Source organism: Alnus glutinosa, chromosome 8 (genome assembly GCF_958979055.1).
Source record: "Alnus glutinosa chromosome 8, dhAlnGlut1.1, whole genome shotgun sequence".
Taxonomy (NCBI): Eukaryota; Viridiplantae; Streptophyta; class Magnoliopsida; order Fagales; family Betulaceae; genus Alnus; species Alnus glutinosa.
Window position 1 is genome coordinate 16,723,731 of NC_084893.1, and position 21,640 is coordinate 16,745,370.

The 21,640-nt window shown below is 37.9% G+C and overlaps 2 protein-coding genes across 2 annotated transcripts; one reads left to right on the forward strand and one right to left on the reverse strand.

Moving 5' to 3' along the window:
* Positions 1-3,336: 3,336 nt before the first annotated feature.
* LOC133875720 (serine/threonine-protein kinase WAG1-like) lies at positions 3,337-5,251 on the forward strand. The gene has a single exon (XM_062313931.1). The coding sequence runs from the start codon at positions 3,517-3,519 to the stop codon at positions 5,023-5,025; it is 1,509 nt and encodes a 502-aa protein (XP_062169915.1). The 5' UTR covers positions 3,337-3,516; the 3' UTR covers positions 5,026-5,251.
* A 407-nt stretch (positions 5,252-5,658) lies between these two features.
* On the reverse strand, positions 5,659-12,381 carry LOC133875470 (leucine-rich repeat receptor-like serine/threonine-protein kinase At1g17230). Its single transcript, XM_062313617.1, has 3 exons — positions 8,705-12,381; positions 6,197-6,586; positions 5,659-5,967 (listed from the first exon to the last, which is right to left on the reverse strand). Exons 1-3 carry the CDS (start codon positions 11,634-11,636, stop codon positions 5,951-5,953), a joined length of 3,339 nt encoding a protein of 1,112 aa, XP_062169601.1. The 5' UTR covers positions 11,637-12,381; the 3' UTR covers positions 5,659-5,950.
* Positions 12,382-21,640: the final 9,259 nt, after the last annotated feature.

The window sequence follows — 21,640 nt, forward strand, 5'->3', positions numbered from 1 at the left end:
CTTCCGGCCCAAACACCATGGGAGAAGGGAAACTCTATGCTTCCGTTCTCCCTCTTCTCTTCCCTTTCTCCTCCTTTCCCCCTTAGCTCTCGCCTCTTTTGAAGCCCCTATCTTGCTAAAGTTTATGCTAGCCCTACTTGCCTCCATGGAGGTATTATCTTTACTTTCTCTACCAACATCACAACCCACACCGGCCAACCCCTCCATCTATCGTGTCCAACGCCGAGTTTGGATAGGAACTTGGGTTGAGTTTTTCTAAGCTAGATCTACGCTCCTCAGCCGGATTCAGCACAACACGCGCCTCTCCACCGTGCTTCCCACCGTCTTACGTCCCCGTCAACACCAGCCGCACTACCTCCAGACCACCCCTCAATGGAGCATTGACTGCATGCGCCAATGAGTAAATCTCACTTGCCAACGCATGGAGGCCACGTTCCTCCCCCTTTCCATCCATCGCCTCTATTGTTAGCGGATTGTGGCAGTACGCAGCGTCTTCGGCAGGAGAGATGTCGTCCATGGTTGGCACGTGGTCTTCACGGGTTGGCGCCGGCTACTCCCAACGGACCGATGTTGTGTTGTGTTGTTTGTTTTACCACTTTTGTATTTATGGGCTATTTGTTGTATGTATCTTCTTTGGGTTCTCTGTAATGGTTACACAACCGGTGTTTGAGTCCTCTGGACTCTGTGTACACCTTTAACCATCTTAACTGGTGGCTTGGGTTCTAGGCATCCGTGCCAAGAATCATAGGCTCGCATCTTCAGAAGCATTGTCTCCACGTACTTTCATTTTTAGTGTTTATTTTGGATTGTCCAGCCCTACTTTGATGTAATTTTCTTTTCAAGTATTTATAATAAAAAAATAAATAAAAATAAATAAAAACACTGTCCCATGCTATGCATGAGAGAGTAAGACACCTTTGGGCATCTTCCATGAATAATTGATCAACCAACTTGACGGTTACATCGCACAACCAGGAGACCGTAGCCAACAGTATTTTTGGAATATTATTTGGTCTTTTATTTTTCAAGTGTCAGTTGAGGAGGGGCCTATCGCATTTAGTGTTGTTGACTCCGAATGTGTATTTTCTTTCCTACTAAATAATAAATAATATACAAGATCTAAGTTAATGATGTTCAATCAGGGAAGTTGATGCATGTGGCAATGTCGGAGTTGAGAATACCTAAGAAGGTATGTGAGAATATTAGTATTATTGCCCATTTTTAATTAATTAATTAAATAACTCTCAACTGTATATATTTAGTGGAAATACTGGTTGATACATTGTATCTCCAAATTCTAATCCTATTCTATCCTTTTCTGACGTTTTTGTTGAACATGCATGCACCTTATAATGTCCCTCAACTTTTTAGAAGTCAGCTTAATTAATTTCAAGTTTATTATATTATAAACTAATCTTGTTTCGACCAACAGAAATACACGACCATTATTATTATTATTTATCAAATGGCATCAATAATAGTTTTACACAACGGAATGCATTTTTTAATTCATATTTTACACGGATCAAGTTACAAGTCAAAGAAAAAAAAATCTCTACTTTGATACTATGTTAAATTACCAAGTGAGATAAGTTGTAATTTAACATAGTATCAGAGCCAAAGACCCTCAGTTCGAACCTTAACTTAAACTTTTAAGATAAGTGATAATTTCTCATGATACCAAAGCCAAAGGTCCCAAGTTCTCGAATCTTAGCTTAAGCTTTTTGGATAAGTGTTAATTTAACAAACATCACATTCTCTCAAGTATAGGGTCAAATTTCTCGTTATTTAGTAAGACCCAACACGTTAAATATTTAATTAAAATTAATGGTAAATTGATGAAGAAAAAGTTGGAATTGAAGACGTTTACCACTTATATTAAAAGTTTAAGCTTAGGACTAACAAGGTAGGATTCAATCTTAAGGAACACATGTTGTGGAATTTATAATTTCAAAAAATATTATTAGAAAATGAAGATTAAATGAATCCAGGCTGGTGGCATATGCATTTGCTATTTGGCATTACTACTTGACCTCTCCAAACATTACGAAAGGCGAAAATAAACAAAAGGAAGGCTGAAATTAGTGGTAAAATCCACAGCTGGGTGAGTATCAAGTTAAAATCCACGGTTGAGCCACACCACATGCTTTTTTGTAGTTATTGCCATCCACATGATTAGACTTTGGAAACTTACATAATTTAGTCATATGAAATATTTAAAAAGTACTAATATTCTCAACAAGAAATATTGTTCATGTTCAGATCTTGTTTGGCATATTCGATAAATGTTTAGTACCTTTTAACCCTAATTCGAAACCGGCAAGAGTAGTCATTAATTAATTAGCAACCCATTTATCATATTTATTTCTACTCGTTGACTTTGCGTGCTTTAAGTGACTTTTCATATCAATCACTTCAAATAAAGACAAAAGAAATCTACTTAAAAAATATAATGCCAGTCGATGTAAAATGTGTAATAAATGATTAGGAGTGAAGAGTAGTATTACTTATTTTTATTTATTTTTTAATAGAACATAAGAAGATTGTAGGAAGTACAAAGAAAATGGCCAAAAAAATTTATTTTAGCTCCGTTTGGATCGGCTTAAAATATTTTCAAGTTGACAAAAACAAAAACTCTTTAGTGTTAGAAAATGATTACAAATTTTAAAATTCATGAATATTTTTTGAGTTTGAATTTCTTTTTCTCAGACGATCGGCACCGAGCCATAATATGCAATGATCTCCCAATTAAGGGTGCATTTAATGTCGTAACCCCAGATTTGGTTGATGTGACAGTTGCTCGCCCTCACCCCGCAAGAGAAAAGGGGAGTGATCTCGTACTACGCAATATGACGATCATATTGGGTGCAGCCGCAAGACTGGTCAGGAGACCCCAATTGGGCCTGGGTAAGCGACTTGTGAGAACCGCTTACCCAGGCCCAATAGATTCGGCCAGGACCCATCAAAACAATGCCTATTGCCTATTGCCTATTGGTGAAGAGTGAAGATCATGTTACTCTACTCATCATGTAGACGGAGTTATGTCAAAACATTTACCAAAAGAGGATCTTAACCTGAAAGAAATAATGGAAGGGAGAATGAGGCAAATTATTAGAAGAGTCATCGCCAACTGCTCAGGTGCAAGCAGCCTACTAGCCGTAACGCGGGTTACGTTGCCTTCTCGCTAGCTGTCTTATGTTATTTATCGCGGCCCCCAATACGAACGCGGCTTCATTTGTCAGCGGCCTTCATTCAATCTTCCGAACCACTCCCCCACTCCTATTCTTTGTGTATTTTCTTTGATTTTTTCGGATTCTTTTATCTCTCTCTGCCACCCCACTGACCCCACTGCTGGAGCGCTGGGTCAACCAAACACCTTGTTTAATCCCCTCCCCTGGCCCCCATTGCCCCCCACCTTCCGCTCTCTCTTTCTCTCTCTCTGTTTTTCATGTTTTTATAAACACACATCCGATCATCCATAGCGTCCAAGGCTCGTAATTAATTAAGCAGCAGCCCATGGCAGCAATGGACGAAGAGTACACCCATTTCCCCTCGTACTCAGATCTAGACCTCAGCTTCACCAGCTGCACCTCCGCCTCCACCACCAGCGACCGTACCTTCGCTTGCTCAAGCGCTCGGAGTAGCTTAGCACGCAGCAGCTTGACTCTCAGCTTCAACGAGTCCCGCCTCTCCTCCACCTCCACCTCCACTACCACCACTACTACTACTCCCCAATACAGCCGTCCCCACCGCAATTCCGACCCACATTGGGCCGCCATCAAAGCCGCCACCAACATCTCCTCTGACGGCAAACTCCACCTCCGCCACCTAAGCCTCCTCCGCCACCTCGGCAGCGGAAACCTCGGCCGCGTCTTTCTCTGCCGCCTCAGAGACAATGAGCACGCCAACTTCGCTCTCAAGGTGGTGGACAAGGACTCACTCAGCAGTAAAAAGCTCTCCCACGTCCAAATGGAGGCCCACATCCTCTCCATGCTCGACCACCCATTCCTCCCTACACTCTACGCCCACATCCACGTTTCTCACTACACCTGTCTCCTCATTGACTACTGCCCCGGCGGGGACCTCCACTCCCTCCTCCGCAAACAGCCCGCCAACCGCCTTCCGCTTCAGGCAGTCAGGTTCTTCGCCGCCGAGGTCTTGGTAGCCTTGGAATATTTGCACGCTCTCGGCGTTGTTTACCGGGATCTGAAACCCGAGAACGTTTTGCTACGTGAAGACGGCCACATCATGCTGTCTGACTTTGACTTGTGCTTCAAGGCCGACGTGGTGCCCACGTTGCAGGAGATCCGGGCCCACCCCACCACCAGGAGCCGCAGGTTCAATTGCTTGGGCTCGGCTCCTACAAAAGTCGTCCGGGAGGAGGTGGTGGCCGAGTTCGTTGCCGAGCCTACAACGGCGTTTTCGAGGTCCTGCGTCGGCACCCACGAGTACCTGGCGCCGGAGTTGGTCTCCGGAAGCGGTCACGGTAGCGGCGTTGATTGGTGGGCTTTCGGGGTTTTCATTTACGAGCTGTTGTACGGGACGACGCCGTTCCGCGGGGGCAGCAAAGAGGGCACCCTGCGGAATATAGCGTCGAGCAGGCAGGTCAGAATCCACGCGGCGGAGAGAGAGGAGGAAGGGACGGCGGAGGCGAGGGATTTGATAGAGAAATTGCTGGTAAAGGACCCAAGAAGAAGGCTAGGCTGCGCCAGGGGAGCCACCGACATAAAAAGGCACCCTTTTTTCGATGGGATTAAGTGGTCGCTGATCCGGAACTACAGGCCACCGGAGGTGCGTGGGCTGGCGAGGAGGGGAAAGGTGCACGTGAGCCACGTCAACGTTGGGGCTCCCACTCCCCACAAGAGAAGGCAGCGGTGTTGGTGGAAGAGGCTTGGTTTAATTTTTTTGTTGAAAAAGAGGAAGGACAGATGTAACGCAACTCACAACAGCACCCACGGCAATTACTACCATTACCTCAGTGATTACAACAACAACAACAATAATAATAATAATAAGCATATATAGTAAATAGGGTTAGCGGATGGTGCGAAACTAGTTGATTTCTTTTTGCTTGTTATGCAAGTCTAATAGGGACATAAAATTGAAAATGAGCGTGATAGATAGTAAAAAGGCAACAACAGAATGAAATAATGAATAGCATTTTCGGTAGAGTTGTTTTTATTTTCAGTTTTGACTTCCGTGCTTGTAACATTAAATAGTGTTTTTAAAACATATTTTTACTGTTTGAGCTTCCCGCTGTCTGATGTTTATGTATGGTGAGATAAGAGTATTTTTTTTTTTTTTTTTTTTTTTTTTTTTTATATATTTTTGAATAAGTATCTGGATGTGAGATCTATTTTTGTATTTTTAGGATTGTTTGTTGTTGTTGTTTTTATTTTGAAGAAAAAAGTTTGGAAAAATTCAATTCATTTTTTTCAAAACCAGCAGCAAACAATTCAAAACATTAAATTCTTTTCAAAAGTACTGTAGCATATCAAAAAGTATTTTTTTTCTCCCATTTCTTTTACATCAAAATACTTTTTCCAACCAAAATCAAAATATGGCTATTGAAGTTAATGCATGATGTAATCCTACAATCTAGTAAGTTGATATTTTTCTCAAGCAAAAATTTATTACAAAGAGCAACTAATAAAAACCTTATATAAAAAGCTCCACTGCCATATAAAAACCTTCAATAAAAGAGTCCATTAAATTCAGATCTGTTGTTACCTTATTTAAATGAACAGTCTTCGTACATTCAAAGAGCTTGCCAATCAGAGTTGCAGAGTTGCTTGTGAAGGAAGGGGAGAAATGAATGGAAGAGGATATTATTGAATTCAGCTATGGCGGTGGGACAGAGCAGAGACATTCATTCGTTCGATACATAGAAGAAGTTAATGGATGCATGGGAAGTGCAAGCTCTCCCTCCCCTTGGAGGATGGAGAGGAAACTATGGCTCCAAGTAATCTGCAAAATTCAGAATCATGCAGACCGAATTTTTACTTCTCCAAATAATTAATTGTCAAAGCTGACCAATATTTCAACAGAACACACAGTACAAATCAATCACATGTAAAAAATGAGTTTTATGAGGAAAAGAAAGAGGCTGGGGTGGAGGCTAACATAAGAAACTGGCATCAATACACAACAAGAAGAAAAGGAAAGTAAGCATGCCTTTAAAATTTTAATTTCTAACCTCTGGAAGAAGCATCTTCATCTTCATCTAATGGGGTTTCTGGTGTAAGAGACGATGGAGAATTGCCCACGGCTTGCCTAGCTTCAAGCATCATCGCAATGACCTCTCTCATTGTTGGCCTATTAAGTGGAGATGTACTGGTGCAGAACAATGCAATCTTGAGAACTAGAGACATCTCCTCCGTCGTCCCCTGTGCACTCAGATCAAGCCGTTTGTCAAATAGTTCGATTGTTGGAACCTTCTCATGGATTTGTCTTCTCACCCAAGTGGCTAGATCACCTCCTTGGTCCAGTGGTTGAACAGGTGAGCTCCCAGTAATTAATTCCAGCAAAACAACCCCAAAACTGTATATGTCACATTTCTCAGTAACTTTCATGGTGTAAGCGTATTCTGTAACAAAATTCAAGAAATTAAAGGTTAGAGGCATCAAGCGGGTTAAATAATGTTGCCAATATTAGTTCCAATGCCATCTTTTAAACATTTCATAGTGAGTTTTTTTATTTTTTTTCCTTCTCTAAAAAGCACCACTTGACAAATTTATATTATATTTCTTCCAAGAACATCATTATAAGAAATAACTAATAATTGAAACTTAAGACAACTAAAAAGTACCTATGTTTCCCTTGAGAAATGGCAGCCATATATGTCAGTAAAAATCTTAAACTGTATGTGATGTGAGAGGGGAAGAGAGATAGACGGATGAATAGTACCAGGAATATTTGCACCTTTGCAAGATATCAACCTTCTTCGATGGCTCTAGGACAAACAGAAATTACTATTGTCTTTTGATTCACTTGATCAGATTTACGGAGGAATTACAGCCATACTTAGCTGCCAATGAGATATTATCTATATTACTAAATTATCTCCATTTTTCTGAGTTGTTTCACCATTCCGATAGTGATACCTATCTACTGAAAAAGTTTCCAAGGACTTTTGACCAAACATTATGTTCTTTGTAAAAAGTAATGGACATTTGAGGTGAAGTTTGTATGAAGTGATGACTTGCATCCATGGCGAGGAAGTTATTCCATCCGGGAATAGTATTTGGACGTTTTTTGGGTTGTTTGAGAGCTATTTGATGGATGGATAATTTGGGGTTGTTTAAAATTGGATTCTAGGGAAACGAAGAGAACCCCTAACCAGACAAGAAGTCCATATAATTACCATGTTTCCCTCAGTCACTGCCCACTGATCCAATTATCTTAGTAGTCTAGAATCCTCTTTTGGCATTGTCCTCTATATTTCACACTTAGATATTATCTTTTCTCACAAACTTGACCCACATCTTTCAAGTAGTCCCTTTTTCCTTCTAGTGACTTCATCGTGAACCACCTGACAGCTTCATCCTTGAAGTGTCTTCTTGCAATTGACCAACCAACTTAATCTATAGCCTTGACTATAAGGATTTCCTAGAAATTTTTTATGTTAATGATAAATTGTTCGAGTTAAAGGAATTTTATGGTGAAAGAATGTCCAAAATCAGCTAGGACAAAAGTTAGCGGTTACGCAGCAACAAGGTCAGATTAAGACCAATTAATAAACTCGGAAGAATGAAAAAGCCATATACTAGAAAGAAGCTAGAATAGCGGCTAAAAGCAATTCTACCAAATTTCATGCACAAATGCATAAAAATCCTGATGATGTGCACAGGATGCAACTATGGCCAATAGTGAAAGCTAATTAGCCACCAACAAAACCAACACAACAAATGGTCATTTTAAAATCACTGAGAGATTTTTATATTTGGAGGTAAAGTGTTAAGGAATGCAATCAACACCAAGAAGGAAATCAGAAGGAGATGGTGGAGAAACTGAGGGAATGATCAGAAACACACCTTAAACCCTGCAAAATTGGCTTACATCAGAAGACCGAAATGAGGTTTTGAATAATTGTTAGTTTGTATTTTCTCTTTGCATAAATGCTTTCTAGAAGTATGAGCTCCGATATGAATTTAATCAGATAAATATGGCAAGTGTTACTTGGACAATCACAGCAATTTATTGGCTAAGCACATAACAGGCATCACAAACCTTAGTTATTTAAGAGAATGAAATAGATTAGTATCAGTTACATCATCCAGAGGTTGCCTCAGCTGTGGTGAAACGAGTAAGCAATATATATATAAAGGGGATTTCTTTCATTAGAAAGGATTCCTTCCTTTCCTTTCTTTTGGGGCAGGGGGAAAAATGGAAAGAAAAATAAAGAACAAGGAGTTATTTCTAAAACATTCAATAGTACCAGTACTGATATAATGAAAGCACCTACAGTTTTCAATTTTTCATGAAGAAACTAGTTCCAAGTATGTATTTAAAGGAATATTTCCTTAAGGATCAGCTATAAATGATATGTTGTTCAACAAAATAATAAAATGTCATAATTTCACTAAGAAATGATAAATAAAGAAGCAAATTTTCTGCACCAGAAATTAGGAGAGAGAAGGATGAGCACATAAAGCATAAAAACAAAAAGTAAGTAGTAATCAATAGCCTTTAGTCATATCCTTACCTGGAGCAATGTAGCCATATGACCCTGCCACTGCAGACATGGATTTTGATGAGTAGGAAAGGTCCACCAACTTAGCCAAGCCGAAATCTCCAACATGTGCTTGAAGTACTCCATCCAGTAAAATATTGTTAGACTTTATATCACGGTGAATGATTCGGGGCTTACAGTCATAATGGAGATAGCACAAGCCCTCTGCTGCTCCAAGAGCAATTCTATATCGAGCATTCCAGTCCAGTAAACCTGATTGGTTATTTCCATGTAGATATTCTCCTAGGCTTCCATTTTCCATGTATTCATATAAGAGCAGATTAGAGTCCAGGTGATAGCAAAAGCCATAAAGCTTGACAATATTACGATGCCTGATATTTCCAAGGGTCAATATTTCAGCATGGAAGCTACTGTCAACATTCACTCCTTCACCATGGGACTTCAGCCTTTTGACAGCAATCACCTTGCCATCAGCCATGAGAGCCTTATAAACAGTGCCATAGGCCCCCCTTCCTATAACTGCATCTTCTGAGAAGTTGCCAGTAGCTTCCAAGAGACTCTGGTAGGTGAAACCTTCTTTAGGAGAGTAATAGTTATCTAACATGTCAGTTTTGATTTGTTCTTCAAGGGAAACAAAAGCAGACCCATGGTGCTTCATGGCCCAACAAACACCTACTATAATAAGCAGAGATAACAGCCCAACAACTGAGAATATGCTCACTATTTTCTCTTTTGATGAACCCTCTCTTATCCAGCTTGGTTTGTAAGTAAGAGATGGAGTTGTTGATGGATGACAAGAGTTAGAGCCTGAGATGCACAATCCATTGTTTCCAGCAAAATTTGTGGAATCCATTCTTTGGAATGCAGGGGTGTTTGGCACAATTCCTACCAGGTCATTGTTAGAAAGATTGCACACCAGAAGGCTAAGCAGCTCGCCAATTGATGCTGGAATTTCACCAATAAGCTGATTGTCATTCAAGTAGAGAGTTTCTAACATCTGCAAGTTCCCCAAATAGTCAGGAATCGGGCCAGAAAGTGTGTTATAACTTATGTTTAGGGAGATCTGTAGAGTAGTAAGTTGACCTAGCTGGACAGGGATAGTACCAGAAAAAATATTTCCTCCCATTTGCAACTCTGTAAGTCGAGCCAGACTCCCTAAGGTACTTGGTATAGCTCCCACCAATCTGTTATCTGAAAGTTTCAAAAGTTCCAGATTCACTAGCTTGCCAAGTTCATCTGGGAGAGAGCCAGTAAACTTGTTCCTGCTAAGGTCAAGCCTCTGTAGTTTAGTACAGTTTCCCAACTCATGGGGAATTCTTCCTGTGAGATAATTAGAAGAAACATTAAATGTAACAAGCCGAACTAGATTTCCAATCTCCGGAGGGATACACCCAACAAAAAAGTTAACTGACAAAAGCAGCCTCTCTAAATTTTTAAGCCTGCCTGCCTCTGGGGGTATTAGCCCTGAGAATTGGTTTTGATAGAGTTCAAGAGCAGAAAGATTGTGAAGTTCATATAACTCAACAGGAAGGCTTCCAGTAAGCTGGTTGGCTCCCAGCATTAGTTGCATTAGAGACTTGCAACTTCTTAGGCCATAAGGTATATTTCCAGATAACCTATTTGACCCAAGGCTCATAAATATCAGTTTTTGATTCTTGCAGAGATGTGGAGGTATGCTACCGTTAAGTTTATTTGCAGACATGTTGACAATAGTAAGGTTACTGTTAAGTCCAAGGTGAGGAGGAATAGAACCCTCAAGATGATTGTCAAAAAGCTGGAAATCCACCAAGTATGTGAGATTTTGAAAGTCCAGTGGGATTTGACCCGTCAAAACATTTATGGACAAGTCCAGATTCTGCAGCAGCTTCAGTTGTCCAAGTTCCCTTGGAATACTTCCCTGTAGGAAGTTTTCGAAAAGGTGAAGCAAGCGAAGGCTAGAAATCTGGCCCAACTCTCTGGGAATGAACCCACTTAACTGGTTTTCAGAAAGATCTATCTCAACAGCACTTGTACAGTTTCCTAGTTCCTCTGGAATTGTTCCATTCAACTGGTTGGTGTATATGTACAATCTTTTTAGCTGGGTTAACTTCCCTAGCTCTATGGGTAAAACTCCCGTCAAAGCATTTTCATGCAAGGCAAGTAATTCCAAGCCACTGATATTCCCGATTTCGAGAGGGATCTCACCAGACAACTGGTTTTGCCAAAGGACCAAATTGGTGAGATTCTTAAGTTTCTGGAGCTCACTAGGAAGAGAACCTTCTAGACTATTCTGTGACAGTCCTAAAACCTTTAAGTTCTCACACTCACTAATTTGAGCTGGTATTGCACCCGAGAAAAGATTTCGACCAGCTCTGATGATCCTAAGCCGTTTCAACTTACCAATTGTTGCAGGAATTGAGCCAGTGAGATTATTACTATAAATGACAAGCTCTTCAAGCGAATTTAAATCTCCAATCTCTTGAGGCATTTCACCATACATGTAATTCTCACACAGGTAAAGCTTTCTAAGAGCCACCATTTTGGTGATTGGGGTCAGCAATTCTCCGTGAAACCTATTTGTGCAAAGGTCCAGAATCTCTAGATTATGACAGTGAGCAAGATCTTTAGGAATGGGACCAGAGATGAAGTTTGTGGAAACATTCAACTCTGTTAACTGAGGGAGATTACAAATGGTCGGAGATAAAGTACCAGACAGGTTAAGGGCATTAAGATTTACAGAAGTTACCTTGAAATCTGTACAGCCTACTCCAATCCAGTAGCAAGGAGTCAAGTCTGACGAATTCCAGCTCTCAAGATTGTTGTCAGGGTCTGTAAGAGACCCCTTAAACTCCAGAAGAGAAACACCATCTTCATTCAAAGATTTGACAAGAATAACACCGAAAAACATGAAAAGTACCAAGTGAAAGAGCTTTTGCATGAGAGAAGAACTCCATGGCCTTGCCATTTGAGCAAGTTGACAAGATTACGCACAAGAAATTCAATGATAAATCGCTCTTTGGGAAGTTAAAAATAATGAGAGAATACCTCGGAGATGAAAGGAAAAGTAGGAACAGAGCAAGAACAGGCACCAGAAAAGAAATAGTGGCCTCAGGCGGTGACATTAACTGAATTGAACTAATACCCAACTGAGCTTTTAAGCCGGGAAGCAGAGAAAAAAATAAATAAGCCCCCCCTGGTATGGCAATCAATAAAGGCAGGGGCACGGATAAGGGAGAGAGAGAAAACGAGAGGCAGAGACGTAGCACAGAGGATGAGAGACAGAAAACAGAGAGAGAGAAAGGCATAAAGATTGATTGATGAAGGCAAGAACGTGGTCCAAGACCGTGAGAGTCACAATCTGAAGCAGTGCACTATTGGAGTCAACTGCAGCACTTTACAGCAAAGTGCTCTGCTGCTTCTTCTTCTTCTTCTTTCTTTTTGCTCTGCTAGGTGTCCACCAGGTTAGGCGTTTTCGCATTATTAACATCGTGTTTCTTTGATAGACTGAAATTGATGGGCGTCTAACTACTTTAGACGGTGCAGATTCACAGACACGGGTTGAGGTAATTCTCAGATCACAATCTCCGCTATTCTTGCTTGGGAATTTGCTTTTGGGATTTTCCTTGTGCTTCTAATAAACGCACAAGTCTGGATTGTCATCATTTTCTCAGAGACCGTTGGTGAGTGCCACAGTCCCTCCCTCTTGCCGACTCCCAAGGGTTTTGCTGTAATTACGCGCTCCTCAACTTGAATGCGTCGCAATTACAATAAAAATGAGATTTCACAATTTGTGCAAGGATAGGGTAGTTTTGCGCTGGTGCCCTTTTTCTTTTTCTTTTCTCCCATTACATTTTTTTTTTTTTTTTTTTTTTTTTTTTTTTTGAGTGTTATGTGATGTAAAATTAAAAAGAAAAAGATTTCGGAAACATGATCTACAAAGCAAGATTTACTTTTCACCATTCGATTTGAGGTAAATCTGAAAACTTAACCTCGCAGCCCAAGTGAGTATTCTACTCACTGAGAAAAATACTATGTTTTGTGTGTTTTTCAGTAGCCCTAAATGATATGTTATGATAGTATGTATTTGAGTGTTCTTCAATACTTTTAAATATGTTGAGATATGATGATAACGTTTTATATGTTTTAAGATATGAGTATAAAAGTATGGTTTGTGTTATGTTTTAAAGAGCTTTAAAGTATGATGAGAATGAGATATGATTTACGTGATTTAAGATGAGTGAATGATTTTATGAAATGTTTATGAAATACGAAAGAGATATGTGTTGAAAATATGATCATGAAAGCAAAAGTAAGATGATTTTATAGCATGAGGCATGAGCATGGATATGAATGAGAAAGTACATAAGAGATTAAAGTATTGGAACGAGTCCTCAACATCACACTAATGGACAAGTCCATGGGGGCAAGCCATCGATGCTGTAAACCTAATGATGATGTTATGGAGGACGAGTCCTTGAAATGAGTGAGTTACGAGCTCTCATTGCCTAGGGACAAGTCCCTCATTGATGAGAATCAACATGCACCATTAAAGGATCCATTGCTTGTTCCAGTTGGGCCTATTACTATAGCAAGATCCAAGAAGATCAAAGAAGCACTTAATGACCTGATTCGAGAGATTTGGTGTGATTCTACAACGAGGCATTCCAAGTTTGGCCCAAAGAAAGATGAAGGCGTAATAAATTTAATCCAAGCTATTGATGGACATAATTTCCTTAGCAATGATGTGGATTAATGACTGATTATGGTTTGAGTGGCATGGAATTAGAAGGAGAAAGTAGTTGATTACTTTCTAATTTTAGACCAATTAATTGGCTAATTGACTTTCCAAATCCATACCAATTATTTGGCTGATTGACTTGCCGGTTCAGTTCCATACCAATTAATTGACTGATTGACTTACCTATTTCATACCAATTAATTGGCAGATTGACTTGCCAATTCTATACCAATTAATTGGCTGATTAACTTGCCTATAATTAGTGCTAAATTTTAGGATCCTATGTTTTTTGTCTTTTTTTATTTATTTTCTTATTTTCGAAATACTTTAGTTTCATTTTCCTTATAGTGGGCATGTAGGGCTGAAAAGGTTTTAAATAGCTTGCACTCATTGTACTGAAGCATCATTGAATCGAAAATGTAAGGTTTGTTTTCTAATATTGGTTCTTTAAAGAACCTGTGAACTTATCATGGATTCTTCCTTGTGGCGTTCAAATTTTATACCTTCAGTTCGTGATTCAATTATAATCATTGGGTCGGAGTTTGTTATTTTATACCTTCAGCTCGTGATTCAATTATAATTATTGGGTCGGGGTTTGTTACTTTATACCTTCGATTCGCGTTTCATTTATAAACATTGGGTCGAGGTTTTCTATCAAAAATTTGAATTTTAGCCTTCTTGGGCAAATATTCCAATATTGTTTGTTGGGTCTCAAAGCGTGTTGGTTGAGGTTCACATCATTTGGTATTAGAGCCAAGGTTCTAAAATCAGGTTTACTATCCTTTTATCTTTTGTTTCTTGTTATTATCTTATCTTGTTCTGTTTGTATTCATTATTCCTTGTTCATGTTATCATCCTATCGAGTTCCGCTTGTGTTCACTCTTCCTTATTCTTGTTTTGTTTCGTGTACTAAGTTTAAAAAATAAATAAAAAAAAGTGGAGTTGATTTTTGAGTGCTACTACTACTCCAATGAGAAAAAGGTGACGATTCGAGGTCGAATCATTTTGAAGAAAGGGGGGAATGATGAGAATCAACATGCACCATTAAAGGATCCATTGCATGTTCCAGCTAGTCCTATTACTAGAGTAAGATCCAAGAAGATCAAAGAAAGCACTTAATAGGCTGATTCAAGAGATTTGGAGTGATTCTAAAACGGGGCATTCCAAGTTTGGCCCAAAGGAAGATGAAGGCGTAATAAATTTAATCCAAGCTATTGATGGGCGTAATTTCCTTAGCAATGGCGTGGATTAATGACTGATTATGGCTTGCATGGGCGTGGAATTGGAAGGAGAAAGTAGCTAATTACTTTCTAATTTTAGACCAATTAATTAGCTGATTGACTTTCTGATTCCATACCAATTATTTGGCTGATTAACTTGCCAATTCCATAACAATTAATTGGTTGATTGACTTGCCTATTTCATATCAATTAATTGGTTGATTGACTTGCCAATTCTATACCAATTAATTGGCTGATTGACTTACCTATTATTAGTGCTAAATTTTAGGCTCCTATGTTTTTTGTTCTTTTTTATCTATTTTATTATTTCCGAAATACGTTAGTTTCTTTTTCCTTATAGTGGGCGTATAGGGCTGAAAAGGTTTTAAATAGCTTGCGCTCATTGTATTGAAGCATCATTGAATCGAAAATGTAAGGTTTGTTTTCTAATATTGGTTCTTTAGAGAACCTGTGAACTTATCATGGATTCTTCCTTGTGACGTTCAAATTTTATACCTTTGGTTCGTGATTCAATTGTAATCATTGGGCCGGGATTTGTTATTTTATACCTTCTGTTCGTGATTCAATTATAATTATTGGGTCAGGATTTGTTACTTTAATCCTTTGGTTCGCATTTCATTTATAAACATTGGGTCGGGGTTTTCTATCAAAAATTTTAATTTAGCTTTCTCGGGCAAATATTCCAATATTGTTTGTTGGGTCTCAAAGCGTGTTGGTTGAGGTTCGCGTCACTTATGATATTAAGTACGTATGTGAAAAGATATCCTAGAAGCCGTCAGGACAAGTCCCAGAGTAATAAGAAAGAAAGAATGTGAAAGAATGATGTACAAGAAAGCATGCATGGCATAGTTTTATATGATGTTTTATGTGACGTTTTAAGTGAGTTTTCATGCTAGACATATTGATATGCCTATGAGTTTGAATGGAATAGAGCATATGTATATGGTTGCGGCTAGAGTATATATGATGTTTTAAAGGCACTAAGCTTAATTGTGCTTAGATACTTGTATTTCCCAAAGGTTTGGAAATGCTTGTATCTCTGTATAGCTAAGTAAGATGCCACTTGTTTTCTACTTAGACGTACTTGTATGCTAGTATTTCTCAAATGTTGGAAAGCTTGTATACAAGTACAGCTGAGTCACATAGTATGTATGTAAAAATAGTATGATGTAGATGGGCTTATATGTAGGTGCTTCCAAGTAGTAGATTGTAACACATATATATTCATAGCTACGTAGTATTATGTTCACATGTTTATGAAACATCAGTGTTTACTTTATCAGCTATGAAATGTTTTAAATGGAAGTGTTATATGAATGGTAGCATGTATTGTAAATGTATGATAAAAGAAGAAAAAATGTCAATTCATTGTGAAAACTTAGTGAGTTTTATACTGCTGAGTTTGTGAACTCACGCTTTCACCTATGCGGACGTGGCCAACACCACAACCGTGTAGATGTTGATGTTTTGGCTGCAGGTACCATGGATGTAGATGATGACCCAGTGGCCTTGTATTTGGGGTACTATGACTGAAGCTCATCGCAACAGTAATATGTCACGGACTCAAGGGTAGTCCATGTAATGCCCCACCTTTTACAAAAAGGTGTAAGTGAAAATTTCTGATTTTCACGTGACATTATGACATTGTCAGAGTTGAGATTTGGCAGCATAATATATTTTTTTTCTTAAAAACTTAGGAATATAACACATCAGAGCTGACTGAAATACCTCTAAATAATATAACTTGGTTTTCTTACATAATAAATATATACTAAATTAGTAACATAAATGCAACATATGTAATGTCCAAGATAATAATTAAGTATTTAAAATGGAAATTAGATTAGACAAGTGATTAGAGTCAGTAAAGTGTCAAGAAAATGCAAGAAGGCGCGTAGAAAACACTTAGAAAATCCTAGAAATGGGGTTTCTAAGTGGGCGTCCGGATGCTTACTTAGCTCGTTCAGATGGCCTTGACAGAAAGTCCGTGTTTGCAACCTTGTCTGAACGTCTTGCGAACACTAAAACCCAAGAGGTCCTATTCGCAGCACTCTCCGAACAACCCTACGAATACTAAAGTCCAAAAGTTCCCATTCATAGCCCTGTCCGAACACCCGAGCAAACACCTATGACTTCTTGTGGGCGCGTCCGGACGCTCACTTGTCCCGTCCAGATGACAGTGGAGATAAATGCAGATCTGAGCCCTTTTGGCTCATTTTATCTGAATCTCTCTCTCACCACACGATTTTTCTTAAGGTTTTTCATACAAAAACCTTGATCTACGAAGATCTAAGGGTCCAAACTCAAATTCGACTTCGGAAACATGATCTACACATGTGGATCTACGTTTTGACCAATCGTTTTGAGGTAAATCACTAAACTCATATTTTTGTTATTTTTGGGTAAATCTTGTGAATGTGAGTTTAATCTAGTGTTTTCTCTAGGTATTGGGTTACTTGAAACTTGCTAAAGGCTACCCAAACCTTGGGTATTGGTTTGGTGAACTTTTGGTAAGTTTTCTCTCAAACCCTAACTTATGAGTATTTTGTTTAAGTGTTGTTTTGTGAGTTTAACCCTAAGGAAATTTTTATGGATTAACATTATTGTGGTTGAGTTAGTGATTAGAAGTTATGGGTAGTTGTCTAGAACCCTTAGAATTTGGGTAATTTAATAATGTAGCCTTTAGCGATTCAAAGTGCTACTTAGAGTAATTATTGTCTAAAATACAAAATAATGCAATGTGTTGTATTTTTAGCGGCACCTTGCGGGTTGAACCTAGGAGTTCATTGGGAAATTATTGTACAAGCAGCCTAAGGTGAGTCTTCCACTCACTGAGGAAAAGTTACTTTTTACGTATTTTATAGGAATTAAATAATATGTGATTTCCTTACCAAACCGGCGTTATGTTGAAATTTATGTTTTAGATGATTTAAGTAGTTTCGAGTATGTTGAAAATTATGCCAATGATATTATTGCAAATTGAATTATGTATGTGAAGTATGATTTGAATTGTGTTTAAGTATTTGACTGCCTACTACGGTTGGGAATTAAATGTATGTATTTGATGCCTACTGCGGTTGGAAATATAAGTTATGCAAATTTGAGAAAATGACATGTTGAACTATTTATGTTTTATGAGGAAAGCATGTGTTGAAGGCATGATCATGAAATAAATTGTATAGTATTTGAGTATGAGCATTGAGCATAAACGAACTATTTTGAGACCTAAGCTCTAGGGTACCTAGTAGATATTATTGGAGGACCTAAGCCCCATGGTATTTGTTAGGGAGGCAAAACTAGTATTGGGGGACCTAAGGCCTATAGGAACATATGCATGAACTAGTATTGGGGAACCTAAGCCCCAGGGGGACCTAAACCCTATAGGAACACTAATAGAGAACAATAACAAGCATGCATAGCATTGTTTTTATATGTGTGATGTTTTTATGGTATGATATATAGAGGTTTTATGCTAGAAGTATTGGTATGCATATGAATTTTAATGGGCAAGAAAATATGTATATTTCTATCAACTGGATGCATGGTTTAAAGGCATTGAGCTATAACGTACATGGATGTTTACATTGCTTAGAATTGGAAAATGTTATGTCTTTGTATATATAGGCGAACTGTCATTTGTTCATCAGCAGAGACGTGCTTGTATCTCAGACTCTTACTCCAATGCATGCATGATCAAACTGTTGTATCAAAGGCAATAAGCTTCAATGTACCTATATATAGCATTAACCATTTTTAGTAATGTTAAGGTCTTTGTATAGCTAAGTAAGATGCCGTTGTTTAATTGCTTAAGGCTTATGTGTATGTGTGAATCCATAATGGAGTAACCATGTGCACGTATGTCTGAGCTCAATCAAAAGTAATATAGTGTAGTTGGGTATATATGTAGAAGCATCCAAGGTGGGATGTTTGTAACTTCTATATATGTTCACAATTGCATAGTATGCTTTAAATATTTTCTAAAAGTCCGTGTTTACTTTATCAGCTACCTGTATTTTCAAGAAAAGAATTTCATAAAAGATTGGTAGCTGTTATAGTGTACGTAAAACTAAAAAGAAATAGTTGGTTCTTTGCGAAAACTAAGTGATTTTTATACTACTGAGGTCTCGGTATGTTTTATACCGAAACGGTGAACTCATTCTTTCACCTATACGGATGTGGCTACCGCCACAACCGTATAGATGCTACTCCTTTGGTTACAAGTACATTAGATGTGGATGATGATCCAATGGTGTTGCATCTGGGTTATTACGAAGCCTACCATAACAGTTGTAATGTATTGGACTATGGGGTCTTATATTTTGTATATGGCTTATGACCTGCATGTCACTTATTCTTTTGTGTGGCCATTCTTTTGGTATATGATGTAAATGTTGTTAAGCCTTAAATAGACAGACTATTGATGGCTCTTTTGTATAAGCAATAGGTTGTGTTATAGATGTGCTTTTCCACTGATATATGATGGTATCTTTATGTTTTCCACTGTTAGATATAACTTTGATTATCAGGTACATGTTATGGGGCATCTGCCATAAGTTAGTTGGCTGAGCGACAAATAGTTGTGCCACTGTGATGATCTATTTGTATGTTTCAAAAAAAAAAAAGGGGTCGTCATAGCGTACGAAACTGTTACTATATACCAAATACTATCCATAGTATAAATCAATATTACATACCAAAGAAAATCCATAAAGATAGGTTCTGCTAGAGACATAAAAAGGGATGGACTAAACAGGGTAGTCCAATACACAAACAAGGGAGTAGATAGCCTCAACCACATTTATCGGGGTCGGTAGAAGAATCCTGACAGTCTTGGTACTCCACTCCTTCCATTTCTGCACATTCATCTATAAGATTGTGGACAAAACCACAATCCCATATATACATAAGTGAGTCAACTATTTTTAATAATATAATGACTACCGATTCATTTAAAAACACATAATGCAATTATAACAGTTCTTTATGCACAGTTTCATTAACAGTTCTACATGCATAATTTCATTAACAATTCTATATGCAGAGTCTCATTCATTAGTACAGTCTTGCTTGTTTATAGATGTCGTGAGCCTTTAATTCATAATACGGTCTTATCATTTATAGATGTCGTGAGCCTCTAACTCATTATACGGTTTTATCATTTATAGATGCCGTGGGCCTCTAACCATCTCCAGTCTTATCACTTATAGATGACGTGGGCCTCTAACCATGTCCGGTCTTATCATTTATAAATGTTGTGAGCCTCTAACTCATTATACGTTCTTATCATTTATAGATCCATTATTTACAACAGTATGCATAATATGCAATATCCATTCATATATATACAATTCATCAAATCTATAATTAATGAATTATGGACGTTAGCATAATCAATACACGTGATAAAACATTTATGCACAATATAGTCAGCATCATTCAATAAACCCGTAAGCATGATATTAAAGAAACCAGCATCACTCTCAGTAAGTATTTTATACTTACAGTTCTTTGCTTCCAAAACATTTTCCACACAATTCTTAACTGCACATTTATAGATATGCGATAACAAATTAGCACAAGAAGCTAAGAAGATTATTTAATTATTTTTACCACTTTTGACTTCTAAATCACTTAACATATTTTCTAAATATCACTTCTAATTTCTATATAACTTAATTTCCAAATATTGCTTATGATTTCTAAATAACTTAATATAATTTCCTAATGCCGCTTAGACATTATGACGGCATATAAAATAGACTAATTGTATTTTATCACCACATATTTTATGCTGATATTATTACAACATTTATTAATTAATGCCTTAAATATCAAAATCGATATTATGATAGCATTAATATGCTAAAAGTATAATATCCCTTTTATAAAAATAGACATAACAATTCTATTAATATAATTAATAGCCGTAGTATTTTTAAAACATGCGAGTGGCGTAACGACATAGTTATAAAATAATCCTTATTTTATTCTTTCATAAAATTGGGCAGAATAATGGCATTCTTATATCAAATGCCTGATAATATATTAAAATATTTGAGTGGTGTAACGACGCTTTTTAAAATACTTTATTTTTATTTGAGCATTACAACGGTGCTTTTTGTAAAATATCCCTTTTTACTCGGGCATTATAACGGCGCTTTTTATTAGTCAAATACGCCACTTTAAAATTTCCTATTTAAAACACATTAAACACTTTGTAACTTATAAAAATTATAAATATTAAAACAAAGCTTAATTAAAAGCTTACCAAATACTTCAAGAAAGAGGGGTTGAAATTGCACCCTTCACTGTTCAGTCGAGAGAGAGATTGTTCTGTTTCCTTATTTTCTTTCTTTTTCTTTTATGTTTTGGCTGTGAAATGCTACTGACCATGAACGTGAGAGAAGAAAACTTCTTCTTCTACTTTTTCTTCTTCTAAACTGAGGGACTGGGAGAGTTAAGAGAGAGAGTTTTCTTTTCCTATTTTTGCTACTCAATCACACAGAGAGAGAAAGAGAGAGGGAGAATTGAGAGGATCCTATCTTCTCTTTTTTCGGCTATTGACCAAACAAGGCAGAGGAAGAGAAGGGTTTGCGAGAGGGCTTTGCTGCATCTCACTCAAAGGACAGTGTTGGTTTGATCTCTGGAAGAGGGAAACAGAGAAGAAGAGCTGCTGTTTTTGTTTTTAGAAAAGAACCCATGCTACAGAGAGGAACCAAGAGAGAGAAAACAGAGATGGAAGAGAGAATTTGAAAAGAAAGAGAGCTAGAGAGTTTCTGCTCTTCTTTACTACTATAACCGAAAAAGAGGGAAGGCTATAGAAAGAGAGAGCTGCTACAGCTTTAACACACAGAGAGACTTGCAGAGAATGGAGAAAGAATGAAGAAGAAAGAGTTGTACGATTGAAGGGGTACTGCTCTCCTATATTTGTACACAAATGAAGGGTTAGGATTGCACTGAGTCACACCTAACCAACGGCTGAGAGAGGAT